The sequence below is a fragment of the Suricata suricatta genome, chromosome 15 (genome assembly GCF_006229205.1).
Source record: "Suricata suricatta isolate VVHF042 chromosome 15, meerkat_22Aug2017_6uvM2_HiC, whole genome shotgun sequence".
Taxonomy (NCBI): domain Eukaryota; kingdom Metazoa; phylum Chordata; class Mammalia; order Carnivora; family Herpestidae; genus Suricata; species Suricata suricatta.
The window spans coordinates 35,040,872-35,057,131 of NC_043714.1; the positions used below are offsets into that span (position 1 = coordinate 35,040,872).

Consider the following 16,260-nt stretch of genomic DNA (forward strand, 5'->3'; position numbering starts at 1 on the left):
ATTTCTGTCTCTCTTGGGTAAATCCCTAGCAATGCTATTGCTGGGTCATAAGGGAGTTCTATCGATAGTTTTTTGAGGAACCTCCACACTGTTTTCCAGAGCGGCTGCACCAGTTTACATTGCCACCAACAGTGTAAGAGGGTGTCTTGTTTTCATATTTAAAATGTTTGTATTTCCAAACATTTGGAATTGCTTTAGCAATTTTATAGTGGGGCAAACATCCTAGTTCCATCTCAAACTTTGTGAATGGGGCTCCTGAGTGCCCCTGTCAGCTAAGCGTCTGACTCTTGATTTCAGCTCAGGTCAGGGTCTCAGGGTTTGTGAGTTGGAGCCCCACTTCAGGCTCTGTGCTGTCCGTGTGGAGCCTGCTTGGAGTTCTTTCTGTCTCCCTTTCTCTCTGCCCCTCCCCCATCTTAGCATAAACAAAAATGAAACACTTTAAAAACAACTGTATGTGACTTAAGCCATGTTATACCATGACGAGGAAATGGTGTTTGATATTCCTGTCTCCACACAGGATAGCAGGAGAAGTAGCTCTTGATGACCGAAGCTTGGAGGCACGTGACGTCGTGGGGGAAAAACATTGCTAGATTATCAGATCATAGATTCTTTTCATAAGCAGCTAGGTAACTTTGAAAAATTATCTAATCTTTGTAAATTTCAGCTTCTCTGTATGGTGGGGATGATAATACCTGTCTTGCACGTTTTCTGTGAGGATTAAATGATAAAGTTCATTTCAAGCGCCTAGCACTATACCAGCCGCAAAGTGTTGAGCACCACACAGGTACTTGGTACGTATTAATTTGCCTCCCTTTCAGTTATTCTATTTCCCAAAGATAGACAAAATAGGGTCTTCTGGACTGAGAAGTCTTAGGGTCGACTTAAGGAAATGAGAGAAAGATGTTGCCATACTTCTGAAAGACTAGTAAATTACTGAATTCATGAATAGTATAATTTATTGTGCCTTGTGAATGTTACAAAATCTTTCATGCACAAAATTTTACCTGAGCTTCATGATAAATCTGAGAGGAAGGTATTATACTATGTTTAAAAGATGAAAAATCACAGAATAACTTGATTTTTAGATCTCTTTGCCTTCTGTTTTGTATCCTCTTCCTCCCCCACCAGCCCCTCTGTACATTTGTGAGATATATATTCTTAAATTCACTTTCAAAGTTGCAACTTTTCGGAAGCTGGATCAGGCGAGGACTTTCTTGTTCTTGTCGAGAGGCAGACAGTGGAATAGAAGGTCTAGAGAACTTGGAGGCAGAGAAGTCTGGGTCTAAACATCGCAGCCCTCTGTCTTCTTTCTGTGTCGCCTTACTACATTACTAAACTTCTCTTTATCTCTTTCCTCACGAGCATCGTACTAACCTCAGAACTCACTTGAAGATTAGATAAAGTAATGTGCATAACATATAGTAGGTGTCCAATCACTATTTCTCTGGCTTTCTCTTGAGAGAGAAACCTATTTATATTAGTTGTTTCACTTATAAAATAAAATGGCAAATTTCAATGAAAACAAGTATCTTATTTGGCTTAATATACCATTATATCTGTCTATCTAATATAACAATTTGTTTATACCACAGGAAATGCTAATTTTTTTGCATTGTTGACTAGAATCTGAAGAAGTCCTTGAAGTCTCTTTTTAATCTGGTACTTGATTAGCAGTTTGGAAGAGTGGGTGAAAGTATGCCATTGCTCAATGTTAGCTGCTTTTGTGGGAGGCTTTTGAAAATGTTACAGAGTTCATAACTGTATTTAAAAGGAAAAAGAAAACTTAGCACACATTTTTATTTGCTTACCTTAAGCTCCTCCGTTTCTATGAAGCCACTGTGATCAGTATCATATTTTCTCCATGTCTGTAAGGAGTTTGGGATAAGGAAAACCAAGCACATTAAAAAAAAAAAAGCCACCAATTTTCCTACATTAAGTAGCTTTCTGAAGACGTCACTCCCTGACAGAGCTCTGTTTTACCTTCATGAATTCCTCACAGGACTTCAGCTGCTGGCATCGGAAGAGCAGCAGGAAGTTCTCTTCTGTTGGTAACACATGAGCCAACTGAAAAAGTTGTGAAAAGTTGTAAGGAAAGCAAGCCTCTGTCATTACTTCCTGCTTAGTTTTTCTGGAACAAACTTATTAAAGGCAGTTTTATTTCTCAGAAAGCTAGGAGAGGAAAAACATTAGGAACGACCTTTCCTTGAGGATACTTTGTTCCTACAGAGAGCCAGTGTCTTTCCCAATGCTTGGGTGGCCTTGCATGGCTGGCTGTCTGGTCTGTGTGCACCTAGGAAGCCCGGATAGGACTGCCTGGACCACTGCTCCTCTGCTCATCCCTTATCTGAGCAGATTCAATGCAGCCTTCACCTCTTCTGTGCCACAGAGCAGTCTTGCTCCTGTCAGGGGGCATACAATGTGGTGTACATATGTGCCAACGTGGGGACATACGTGCCATGTGGAAGGAAAGAAACTGTGAGAACTGTGAATGTAGTGGAAGGGAAGGAAGGCAAGCAATGCATTTCTGGTTCTGAGGAGATGCAAGGAAGATAAACTGAAGATACTTGTAAGGCAGTGGAAAGAAAGGCGGGAAGACAACTCAAGATGAACAGGGAAAATTGAACAGCAATAGGGAAAATCTGTTCATAAACTGTTGGTTTCAGCCAAGAGGATGTCCACTGTTGGAATCCAGGGCCTGGGTTTATGATCTCCATTTCGACACTATGACCTGTCTCCTTAGATCTCACTTCATAACTTCAGTTCTCTCACTCCCCTCCTTTTTTTTTTTTTTTTTTTTAAGAGATAACACGGCTCCAGATCCCATTTTAGGATGAATGTAATCTATCTATTACGTGCAGGGAGGGTGGGAGCTGGATTGATGGCCTCACTGCAGGCATGGGTTCTATTCCTGGCTCTGCTGCTAATTAGCTGTGGTCCCCAGCAACTCCCTCAGCCACCTCTGGAACTCAGGACTCTCGTGACTAGAATGAGTCGAAGTAGAAACTGATGTCCTTAAATGTACTGGATTCAAAATGACTTTGAGAACTTGTAGAATCAGTACATCTTCACCATTAAAGAATGAACCTACACATACTGTATTTCACCTAATTTCTAGAAGTTGATGAATCCTTTGAAATTCAGGCATGGAGCCTCAACCCTGGATTTTAGACCAGGAACCTGTGGAATGGATCAACTGAAGTTCAGTATAAGTTCCAAAATTTCTACCAAATTATAGGAAAGACTATCTCCCCAACCCCTTCCTTTAAAAATTTTCACCCACTGAGGTATATTAAAAAATAAAACTTAATATAAAATGTATCATTTCAACTTATATGCAAGCAATCTCTGCTTTTTTATGCCCATATAGTATGTCCTTTAACTTGTTTTTAGATCTTTAAAATGGTACCTCAAACTAGATCCATTCAGTTTATAGACACTATGTATATAGATGAAACTAAGGAACAGGGCCAAATAGCTCACTGGAATGTTAATCTGACTCAGTCAGAAAACATTGTCTTATTTTGGAGCAAAGGTCACTAGTTTACTTGTATATTAACATAAGCATTCATTTAGGAGATAGGAAATAGCTAATGCCAATTCTTTTATTGATTGGTGTATAACTTGTCAATACTGCTTTGTAAGTTGTTGGACCATCCATTTCAGGAGGGAAAAGACCATTGTTTGTCTTCATCTCCTGAATGCCCAGCATCTTATAAACTGTGCTCAGCATGTTGTATGCCTGACGTAAATGCCTGTGGGTTGGTTGATAATTTCACTTCATTAAAAATACCTACTTAACATGATTTATAGTATTAGTTTTTACGTCTTCATTGCAATTTTCTATATTGCTTGTATTTTTAATAAAAATTTTTTCTGAAAAAAATTATACTTATGAAAATCCTCCAAACTCATGAACATGGAAAAAAATAAAAGAATGAACTAGTCATCGATTACTAAATGTAAAATAAGGGAACATTTTAACCATCTTTGTTTCAAAAATTAAAGTTCATATAACTTGCATTAAGTTTAGAGGTCTCTAGAATGTCAAATATAGAGATGGTAAAAATTGTTCTCCATATCTAGTATAAATGTATGTGTCTTTTCCCATGCTATTTTGGTCCTACTTGGTTTCATTATTAAAAAAATACAGATTATAATTACATGTGACATATTCAATCTATTAATTTGAACTGTTAATTTTGAATATAGAGCCAAATTATTTTATAGACATTAAAAAGGAGTCTTAAACATGTAAAAGATTATAATAAGACAAGCCAGCCACTAAAAGAGATGGCAATGAGGGGCACCTGAGTAGCTCGGTCAGTTGAGAGTCCGACTTCGGCTCAGGTCATGATCTCATGGTGCATGAGTTTGAGCTGACAGCTCAGAGACTGGAGCCTGTTTCAGATTCTGTGTCTCCCTCTCTCTCTCTCTCACCCTCTCTCTCTGTCCCTCCCCCACTTGTACTCTCTCTCTCTCAAAAATAAATATTAAAAAATTTATAAAAGAAACACCATGAATATGTGTGAATAGGATATAGCTATAGTGAACACAAACAAATCATCTTTTTAACGTGTGTTTTGTAATGTAATGGTCCTGTTATTGATGCTTCCATCAATGCATTTGGAATAAGTGTTCAAATTCAGAGCTGGGTGCAGTAGCTCTCCAGCTCTGGTGTCTATGAGCATATCTACAAAGTATGAGAGGTCTTTTACTAAAGGTGTCAAGTAAGGCTGCTTTATTCTCAGATTTGCTAAGTCACTGTGGTCCATGGAAGCATTCAGTACTGCCTGTTCCAAGGTTTTGGAAATTTCTTAATCTTTGAGCTGCCTGCCTGCTTTTTTATGAACTCCCCAAACTTTGCTATGGGTTGGGAAAGAAAGCAAAGGATAATAGCAAGGGAATGAATAGAAGGCAGACAGTCCAGAAACCCTCAGAGCTTCAGTTGTGACAACAGGTTACTTGTCACTGAGAGTTGGGAAAGAAAAGGTTGTATGTCTGTCTCCCCTAGATATATGCAGACTATTATGAGGATAGTGTCTCTGTCTTATTTACTGTTTTTCCCCCCAGAACCTGCAAACATTTCAGTAAATATCGTACTGAACCTATGAATGAAGGCCATTGACTATGGTTTACTGTCAGCAAAGGCTGTGAATAAATAGAAATTTCCTTTAGAGATAATTCAAATAACTTATTACTGAATTGTGGATAGAGATTGGAATGGATACTGTGATATTCCACCCAGGGCTCCCTTTAGATGGTGAGAGTGTTACTTTGGGAGAACCTTTGGGGGTGCTTTGGGGGATAATCTAGGCTGAAGAGAACTGCCTTCCCAAGGAGATTGTCTTATGACTGATCCATATGGAGATAAAAAAACAAAACAAAACAAAACCCCACAGCCCTGTCACACAATTTGGGACATCTGGGAAGGGTCATCCAAACTTTAGAACTCACTGTCACATCAGCTGAAGCCTCTGTTGAGACTGTATCACAGCCCCAGTCTCTCTCTGCCCAGTACTGTTTTTTTTTTTTTTAATTTCCCTTGAACAGGTATCGTCCCAAGAGCATTTCCAAATAAACTTCCTTAAATTGCTAATTTCAACTTAGATCTGCTTCGCAGAGAACTGAACATGTCACAGGGATTTTTACATCTTTCTTTTATTCCTAAGCATAATGTAGAACCCTTGTCTTATGTTTGGGAGTAGGTTGAAATTCCTTGCTCTAGCTCATGTGGCTGTGATTCAGAACCTAATAGGCACTGCACTGGATGCTGAGGATTCAGAGTAACTGCTGGTAAGAACTTTATAGAGAGGCAGATCATTTTAAATGTTTCCCCCACAACTTCATAAAAGGAGATATAGTGCTAAAGGTAGGTGTTAGGTGCAAGGAGAATACACACGAAGGGCAATTTTCACTAGAAGCATAAATGCTTGAGCCGAGTAAGTCAAAGCACATATGAGGCATAATTCTTAACTCTTAAAGACATTCATGGTACACGTTAACCTCCTTCAGCACATATTAACAAAGCATCCACTTCTTTCATTTGGGAACCAGAGAAGTAGGCAATTAAGTGATTCCAGGAAATTTGAAGGTAAATAATCTCATAAAAATTTAAGACTAGTCGAGTTTAACAATTTGAATATGAAAAGTTATATAAGAAGTGGGGAAAAGGCTTGGCATTCAGAGGAATGGTGTAGATTTTCAGTTTTTTAAAAAAATAATTATAGCAAATCTATTATTGAGCTTTTACAGTGTGCCAGAATTGATCTATTTCTTTGACACACTTTCTCACATTTGATGTTGATCCTCCTATACCATCCCTCTTTACAAAGAAACAGAAGCAGAGTGGATAAGTGATCTGCTCTCAGACCGTTTACAGTTTGAGCCAGGTTTGAAATCAAATAGTTTGACTTTCTTGACTTTTTAGGCCCTCATCTATAACCTCCATCACCCTCCATTAAAATCTTCAATCAAAAATGTTTTCCTAATAATTTAAGAACATGTATCCAGAAGGAAGTTTTTAATCTGATTTCATTGTCCATCATTTCCTCAAATTCTGAGGTGGAAAAGTAGTCTGCCATGAAAAATTACATTTGCTAGAGCTAAACTCATAGCCTCAAATCCCACTGTGGAAGAAAAGAGGGAAAGTCTGCAGAAGTGTCTGCTTCCCTGGGAGGGTTGTTACAGTTTTAGGATTAAAATAGCTTTTAGATCTATTTTTTTCAGTAGATGTACTGACCTGGACAAATAGATAGAATAAAACTGGAGAGGATGGTAGATTCTCGCATGTTGCCCAAGGGATCAGGTGAAAAGCTTACAGATTTGATATCCATCTAAGGGAAATATCTACACTTACTAGAAATTTCTTCTTTGGTGCTCACATTATCTGCTGAATCATCCAGCCTTCCTTTTGGATTATTTTAATAAGGCTTCTCTGCAATTGAGCTATTAATCTGAATAAATTTAGAACATTTTTTGACTGTCATGGTATTTGTTAAATTTTCTCAGGATTTCAGTGCTCCTGTTTTCAGTTTGTATTAACAATCTCTTTATATTTGTGTGAATTTTAAAAATCTGTTTAATGACCTGAAATTTAAAAGTTCAGAAGAACGATATCTATATATTACCCTTCACTTTACATATTTCTAGATAGGAAAAGCATGTTGTTGGCAAGGTCAGTGAACTTCAGGATGGAACTTCGAAAATTAATCACCATATTTTCTGATCTTTTGAGCAACATATTCAGTTAAAGCCGAATCACTTTAGCCCATTTCCAAAGGAAAGCAGACTACCACATGAATATCATTTCGCTTACCTTGATTAGATTTTGATGATCCTATGAATACACCTATTAAATATATAGGCAAATCTACTCTCATTTCCCTTCGAACACCAAAGTTACAGTATTTTGATATGAGTAGGTAGATTATTACAAATTTTGAAAAACATGGGATTTCTCATTCCTGGCTAGGGTTTGTGTATTTGTGTCCCATATTAATATATCGGATTTCTTTGTAAGTGATATATGTCAAGTTGAAAAAAAAAGGTAAACTTCATTTTGTATAACTTGCTAGTGACGCTAGAGGATGTGTTATAAATTGGGGCACTCCCTACTCTTCCTATCCCTGTTTTCTACAAGTAATCTCTAACTTTCAATTTCTTTTTTCCAAAGATTTTCAGAATTTCTCTTTACTCTCTTCACTCCTACTTACCCACCCTAGACCAAATCAACATGCCTGTGAACTCCTGCAGTGAGTACTCTTTCTGTTCTGCATTCTTTAATTCTCTTCTTTTCAATTAATTACCACTCTGCCCCTTCTCTTGCACCAAGGCCGATAACTGAGATTAATGAAAAGAATTCTGGAATCAGAGTCCTGTCTAGGCCAGTCCACAGGGGTTGTCCCTTCCTGCCAGGAGGACCTTAAATTATGGGCACATAATTTAACCTTTCTGGATTTCAGTTTCTTCATCCTTAAAAGGAGGGTTTTTGGTTAGTTATTTCCAGGAGTCCTATTCAGCCAAAAATTCTGTGTCCTGGAATAGTTAAGTGAGGTATATAAGAATTTATTAGAAAGTTTCTCTCCCCTTACACTTATTCTGCTTCAGCTGATCTGAAAGTTTTGCCCAAATCATGTTTCAAGTGCTTTGGCCTGATAACTTCTCTGTACTTCATGTATCCTGTTCAATTGAGCTAAACATAAAGCCTTTCCATAAGCAAGCAACCTACTGAAAATTGAAACTATTTTCTTTTAATGCAGAAAATGCACAGATCATTTCTTAATTTAAAAAAGAGGGCTGAGTAGTTTAGAAGAACATGGCTGGGTTCTGGCCATTCCCTGTTTATTTCTTGCTTTTTCCTTAACATTAGTCAAATTCTATTGAAGTCTCAGGTTCCCCAAATACAACAGTAGATCCTCATATTTTATTTAGGCTTACTTAATTTTCTTATGAGGACCAAATGAGAGAATATATTTGTTTAGAAATTACATATTGTCATACTAATGTAAAGTTTCTTATTGTGACTGCTATAAAAGTCCTCAATTCTTCATTTCAGCCTTCCTTAACTTCTTCATCCTCTTCTGTTAACTATCTTTTTCCACACATACAACTTTTCCTTTTTATAATAGTTTCTTATCTCAAACTTCTAGAAAAAATTTCTTTCCTCATACCTCCAGGACAATGCATCTGCTAGTGACCCTCAGCCTCTCATTCAAATAGGACTTCAAATTATAATTCTTAAGTGATTGTATCATAAATAGTAAAACCTGGATTTAAAACAGATTCATCTAGTCCTTTAAAAAGTGTAAAATGCATGTGAATTGGATCCATGCCTTTTTAGAATACTGTTTAGTCTACTATAACTGGAAAAATTAAATAAAATAAGTACCTGAGACCAGTGGAGTCCTTCAAGGTGAAATATGTTAAATATAAGATGATGGTCTTTCCTCTACTAGAATTATAAAGTATGCCAAACTTTGAAATAGCCACATCTATAATTTCACTGATTTTAGATTTTCCAACGAGTTTTGAATAGGTTTACTTCATCTCATTTATGTTCATTTAAATGTTATTTTCTTGTCCTCAATGATTTCATATCTTGATGAGTTGGCCTCCATGTCAATCTGTAAGTCCCAGTACTGTTAATTTATATAGTAATGAGTTACACATAGGCAAAGGGGAAAGTGTATACTCCAGGGAAGTATTTTAATTACAAAGATAATAATAGTATGTCCTTCCTTAACTCTGTTTGTAGTGGCTACTTAAAAATAAGTATTTCACATTGCCATGACAGGTGTCCTGTATGATCAATTATTTGAAAACCAGGTTAATTCTTTGAATCAAAGGTAAATTATGACTACATATTGTTGACAGTTAAAGTACATCACAACCAAATCCACTAAGAATATTATAATAATATTATACCTTTGAGATGCCATATTTTAAAATATGACCTTATTAATTTTTCCCGACAAAACTGTCCACGCAATTTCTCTAAGAGGTTGCAGAGATAAAGTAGCTGAGACACCAAAGCTTCAAAAAGTACAAGTAAGTGAAGCAACAGCTCTTGCACAAATCTGAGAATGCTGAAGAATTGAGGCATAATCAAAGTTTTGTTTCCCTGATTCATAAAAAGATTTGTTCCCCTCAGAAATAGTCATGGTCAGAAGATAAGATTTAACACCCACAGCTGTACTTTTAGAGACTCAAGAGAAATCTTCACTTATAACACATCATAAAATACTAACTTTAGTTTAGTTCTTGTGTTTTTGCGAAGGTCAATTGCCAATCTAAAATGGAATTTCAGGAACCAAGATGCAGTTTTTTGCAATCATCATAGGGATTGCAAATATAACTCTTCATATTTTAATAGAAAATTCTACACTATTAAATAAGAAATACCATTAAACAGTGTACTTGGTGTTTTATCCAAGTGAGGCAGGGTAATACAATGGGATAGGCACTCATCCTGAAGTCTGGGACCTGGGCTTCTAACTGTATCTATGACAGCAAATAGGCAAGACCAAAGGCAAATCATTTCACCTCTCCATGTCTTAGTTTCATAATGTATTAAATTTAGGCTCTGGATTAGGCAACCTCTAGCTAGGTTCTCTTTCATTTCTGAAAATTTAATTTTTTAATTTTTATAGAGAAAACATGAGAGAGAGAGAGAGAAAGAGAGAGAGAGAGAGAGAGAGAGAGAGAGAGAGACAGAGAGACAGAGAGAGTCTGAAACCTGCTCCATGCTGAGTGTGGCGCTTGATACCACAACTGTGAGATCATGAGCCAAAATCAAGAGTCAGACACTTAATTGATTGAGGCACCCAGGCGCCCTACATTTCTGAGCATTTTTGATTTTATAGTTTTGAACAGGAAATAACACATTAGTTTGGCAAAATAATCCTCTCCAAATTGGTTTTGCCACATTGTGTTTGAGTTGGTTACAACTGCAAAATGAAGCTCACTTATTAAAAGTAGATCAGAAACATGCATAAGTTCCTTACCTCTACAATTCCAATTTTTCCATCCTCTCTCTGCCCATACTGATCCACAAAGCTTTTCATCTCCGGTGACAACTCCTAAAATTATATAAAAGTAGGTAAGAAATTTATTTAAATAAAATACCAATTATGCTTGTGATGTAATGATGTATGCAAAGAAAAACTGGAATTGAAACCATTTAGAATTATGCATGCCATTTAACTATTCTCATGAAAATTAAAGACATAACTGGTACACAGTATTTACTGGTTTCAAATGAAAGGGTTATGATGCTCATTCTGATTCAGTCACTGAGTTATCTTCTACTACTAGCTTTGAGAATATGCTATACTTTGAAAATATAGTCAGACTGATTCATAACTGTTGGTGAATTCAAATATAATGATGTCTGTTAGTGTACTTTAAACATTGCTTGCTTCAAGAAAGTTTCTTTTATATTGCTGCAACTAATTGCCCTATAACATTTCCCTTATTTCAACATGTTTTATCCATGGAAAGTAATAATAGTTATTTCCAGCTTAGATAAGCAAAAAATGTGAATGTTGAAGAGTGACTCACATTGTCACTCTTCAGTTTTTCCAGTATCTTCTGTGTTTCCAACACAGAAGTGGCATTTATTGATTAAATAGATTGCAAGAATTAAATTCAAAAAATAAGTCAGATAAAAAAATGACTTGACCAATTTATACTTTCATTAGAGGCAATATTGATGACCTTATTATAAATAATTAGTTATATGTTTAGGATCTTTGCCTCCAAGAAGAACTTAGGGAACATTTTCCAGGGTTTCCTTGTTTTCATTTTTTTTTCTGAGATATTTTCTCTCCCATGTATTTAGTATAGGAAGACATGTTTAAGAGTGACAAAGTGAATGTTTGGATCTCATTTGAATTATTTTTTTCCAAATCTGTTCTACTGCTTACACAATCTCTTCGCATATTGACAGATTAGAGGGCCATGAACTGTAAACTAGTGATCTGAATATAGAACTAGTATTCAGGAAGTTGGATTTATACCCTTGGGTCTCCAACATAGCCCATTTTAAACAGCCCCATTGCATTAACTGAAGCCTGTTTAAAATAGGTCAACCTTTACTAATGTCCTATTCTATGTCCTTGGGAAAGTATACTAAGGTCTCAGTTTTTGTTATAATTAACAAAATGGTGGTATTATCTATCACATGAGTTTGCTTTAGGGATAGATAGGTTAATGTAGTTTAAGAGTTATATTGAGGCTAAATATCATTACTATTAGTTGTTATAGAATCCTTTTTGAATTAAAGTGAGTATCTTTAGTAGAACTGAGATAGCAAATAGTAATCAAGCAATGTAACTATAGTGTAGTCTTTAAAACAAAACTCTTCTATGGATTAACTATAATTTGCATTTACTAAATTTTATTACAGCAACGGCTGTAAGAAAATAAAAGCATTTACCTCTTGGCAACAGTGGGACTATCAGTTATGTTTTCTTAAGCAAAAAACCAAAGCATTTGATTTTGAATCTTAAAATTGAATACTACCACTAGTTTACCTACCAGACTTTTTTTTTTTAATGTTTATTTGTTTTTGAGAGAGAGACAGTGTGAGTATGGAAGGGACAGAGAAAGAGGGAGACACAGAATCCAAAGCAGGCTCCAGGCTCTGAGCTGTCAGCACAGAGCTCCATGCAGGGCTCAAACCCACAAACCATGAGATCATGACCTGAGCTAAAGTTGGACACTTAATCAATTGAGCCACCAGGTGTCCCAATTAGCAGACTTTACATTTAGTTTGTGAGCTGCTTGGGTTGTCATTATGTCAAAAATCTATGTTTTAAACAGTGCAAAATGTAATGACAATGACAATAAAAAAAAGCTTTATAAAAATTAATGCAAATTTACAGACTAAATACTGTATTTAGTATAAAAGGGTAGTTTTAAACATATCTTGGGTTGTTTTATTTCATTAAACACTTATATTCACTTATAGTTAATATTAGTGAAATTTTTAAAATTTCACATTATTATATTCACTTATAGTTAATATTAGTGAAATTTTTAAAGTTTTGCATTATTAATCTGACAAGCCAAACAATATTTCTATTAATACAATGAAATTTGTTATCTTGTGGCCAGAAATAAAAAGAATCCTGATTTTTAAGGTTGGTCTTTATGTCCTAAAAAAAGAGAAGAACTATGTAAAAGGTTTACTACAATGGGGTCAGTAGTATAGTGAAATATTTATCTAGTACATGAACTTCTCAACCCAGATCTCAATTTAGATTTTAACTATCTAAAGCCTATATATATAACCCAGAAAAATATCCAATAATCAAAATATTAAGCAACTTGATACAATCTCATACCTGTGCTCAAGTCTGTTATATTCGGATTAATATCTAATAAATAGCATTTCCAATGTTCTAAAATTGGAGGCTAGGCAATAGAAAAAACTTTAAAATCTTTAGAACGTCAGCATGAAGCCATTTGTTTGTCAAAAAAAAAGTGCAAATAAAAATGGGAAGAGGAAAAGAAAAATCTGAAAAACTACAGTTTCTTAATATTTGAATTTCTACATTAAAAACTATTCATGATATCAAAATTATATATAGAGAAATTAAAATATAATCATTTGGCTTCTGGAAGGATCTTACAATGTTTTAATTCATAATTTTATGGCAAGTAACATTTTTCCAACCAGATATCTTAAATATATATTTTTAAATGAGAGAAGGAATTGTTTTTGCTTTATTATTCAAAGATATATAGAGGTATGGTAATATTGCATGAACCTATATATGGTAATATATAATGAGGGGAGAGTGTGGAGGGGAGTATATAAAACATTTTTTATTTTATTTGGTCCCATTCTATTATACTTTCAGGTTCATATAATATTAAATCTGAGTAAAGCAATTCCCAGAGTGTTAATTTGGTCCATGTTTTAGCAATTGATCTGAAATACATTATAATACATTTTAGAGTCTTCTAAATATGTTTTGAATATGTTGTATAGAGCTGTATATAGCATAGTTTTCAATTTGGATAGAAAAAAAGTCAGTTCCATTAGCCATTTATGTATTTATAATATATATAAATAAGCATATAAATTTCAATGCTTAAGTTGATCTGCTAAAGAATCACATACACCTCTAAAGACATAAAAGATGTATATAATCTGTAATGTAAAATCTCTTTCTAACCAGTAGTTCAAAACCAAAGTCATTAACATCTAACTAGCCCAAATCCAACACAAGTTTTGGAAATGTCTTACATAAACCTCAGTACATTAGTAAAATTCTTATCCTATTTTCCTCTGTATAATCATTTCCTCTATGTTGTAAAGCTGGGTATATTTTATTTTTATGCTGACAACATCTTTTTTTAACAGGTAAATTTATACCCAAAGGAATCATTCATAATTAGTAAGAACTGTCATTTTACTTAATTACCTAATGGCTTAAAAAACAGATAAAGCTTGTTTTCAAGACCTCATTAATTGTTTCTTATTGGAGTATAACTTTGCTTTTTTAAAATACACGGAATTCTTAAAATTGTTTACTTTTTACATCTCTGACTTTTGCGTTTCTCCCTTTCAACACAAATGAATACCTTTCTTGTTAAATTCTTGCTCATTATTATGTTGCAAGTTATCCAACTTTCCCCTGGTTAGAAAGGTCAAGACAGAACATTTTCTTATCTGTCCAACCACATCAACAATAAGTGGCAATAGAACAAGAGATCCATAATCTGCAGATCTGTTTCCTGACCACCAAGGGGCAGAAATGTATTTCTACCCCCCACTTCTCACGGAGTTAAAGACAAGTTAAAAATTACCTCGTAGAACTCAATCGAAGAGGTGGTGATCTGCTAAAAGAGCTCACATTTTTCTTTTAAGCATTATTAAAGCAAGTACAAGTATAGAATCTGTATTTTTAAAGCTCTGATTTCAGAGTATAAGGTTTTTTTTTCCTTTAGGGGATTTCTTTCTTTCTCTCTTTAGCACCCCCACCCCCCTACGCCTCATCTCGTCTTTCCCCCTACCTACATAATTGGGAAAGGTGCTTTTTCTCTCCTTTCTCAGTCAATAAATCTACATTCCCCCAGTCTACATTTCCTGGAAACCACTTTATCTTGGTGGCTCACTATGAAAACTCTAGAATATTTATATTTTTAAGGTTGAAGTTCTTTTTCCTCCATTGCAAACTTAAACCTACCAATCCAGCTTTCTTCCGTGCCTGCTGGAGCTCCTGAATCAAGTTCTGCAGCTCCTTTCCTTCCAGATAACCACTTCCTGCAAAGACAAAGAGGCACCCAGGTATCAAACATCTCATTCTGAGTTTCATTCCCTTTCAATTTCCATGACAGCTATTGTCTGGCCACCCGCAAGGCTCTCTCTTGTCTCTACAGTGATTAACCCTGAAAAAATACAGACGCGCAGCCCTGCCCTCTCAGAGTGCCGAAGTTTAGACCCACTAAGGGCAAAAGAGGATGATAGGGATGTTAAGTGTAGCCATAAAAACTTTGGGTGCAATGTCCCCCAATCTCTTCTCGCTCCCTCACTTTCCCTCCTCTCCCCCTTCTATTAATGACATTTTTGGAGAGGAAAAAAAGTTTGAGGTTCTGGGGTAACAAAAAAATATATAAACTTTCAAGTTGATGGTTTGGCAGCCAGCCGGAAAGACAAGATTAGGGAGGTGGGAGAAGAAGTAAAGAAACAGGGATAATAGGATCAGGAGGCTCAGGGGAGAGGGAAGATAGAAAAGAGCAGGAACAGGGGGTCTTCAAACAGTTAAAAAGAGAGAAGATAATCACCGTCTGCGTCGAAATGAAGCCAGATCTCGAAAAACTGTGAGGCTGTGATCAGGGATGATTGCAGGTGGGATTCTGCCATTGTACAGCCGAGTGTGTGTCTGCGTGTGTGAGTGTGTGTATGTGTGTGTGTGTGTGTGTGTGTGTGTGTGTGTGTGTGTGTGTCCGTGCGAGTATGGGGTAAGCAAGAACCTCAGGGTGCGTGTGTGAAAGAGATCTGGGCTGCGGAGGAAGACTGGGGTGGGCGCTGCCAGGAGCTGTCCTCGGTGCTGCTCGGCTCAGGCGTTCCTCCGGAGTTCTCTCTCTACACCCCGCACCCAGTTCTGAGTATTTATCCTGACGGCCGAGCTGGGCCACGCCTTCTCCTGCCTCCCATTCCTCATTCCCGCCTCTTGCTCGCACCAACCTTCATCCCCTCCCTTCCAGTTTTCTCCTCTCCTCCCTGAAAAGCTAGCTGGAGCAGGAGTTTTGAAGTGTAGGAAGCAGCAGGTGGTGGGAGATCCTTAGCTCAGAGACTGGAGGCTGAAAACAGACACATTAGCCCCCACATTCTCCTAATCCATAAAGTATCCTTATTCCTGAATGTTACAGTGAAATAACAGAGAGGAGTTTTGATTTTCCGATGCAAGAAGAAAGCTGATAAAAAATACAACCATATAAATGATGCGTGTGTGTGTGTGAATACGAGAGACAGAGAGAGAGGAAAGGAGAGAGATTTCTTCAAGACATTTTAGTATTTGTTTAAACAAAGTCAAATGAAAGCTTTGCAAATATTAAATTACTTTGATTAATGTGTACGATTAATTTATTGATATCAGCCACTCTAATTTTTTGCTGGACAGTCAACATAGGAATTTTTCTTACAATGGTTTATATGAACAAGACTTGCCAACATGATAAAATAGGGTTATGTGTTTTATTTTTCAGCTTGAAGTAGACTTATAATTGGAAAATGATAGATTTAAGTTC

The 16,260-nt window shown here is 36.1% G+C and overlaps 1 protein-coding gene across 2 annotated transcripts in view; it reads right to left on the minus strand.

Annotated features, from left to right (window-relative positions):
• Window positions 1–15,581, minus strand: part of CALB1 (calbindin 1) — a 23,265-nt gene extending 7,684 nt beyond the window's left edge. For both annotated transcript variants that reach the window (XM_029923509.1, XM_029923508.1), the window contains exons 1-5: window positions 15,295–15,581; window positions 14,697–14,773; window positions 10,503–10,577; window positions 1,981–2,064; window positions 1,809–1,865 (exon numbers count right to left, since the gene is read on the minus strand). In XM_029923509.1, the coding sequence (XP_029779369.1) occupies window positions 1,809–1,865; window positions 1,981–2,064; window positions 10,503–10,577; window positions 14,697–14,773; window positions 15,295–15,373 (372 nt within the window). In that variant the 5' untranslated portion in view covers window positions 15,374–15,581. The remainder of the gene's footprint in view (window positions 1–1,808; window positions 1,866–1,980; window positions 2,065–10,502; window positions 10,578–14,696; window positions 14,774–15,294) is intronic.
• Between the last annotated feature and the right edge of the window lie 679 nt (window positions 15,582–16,260).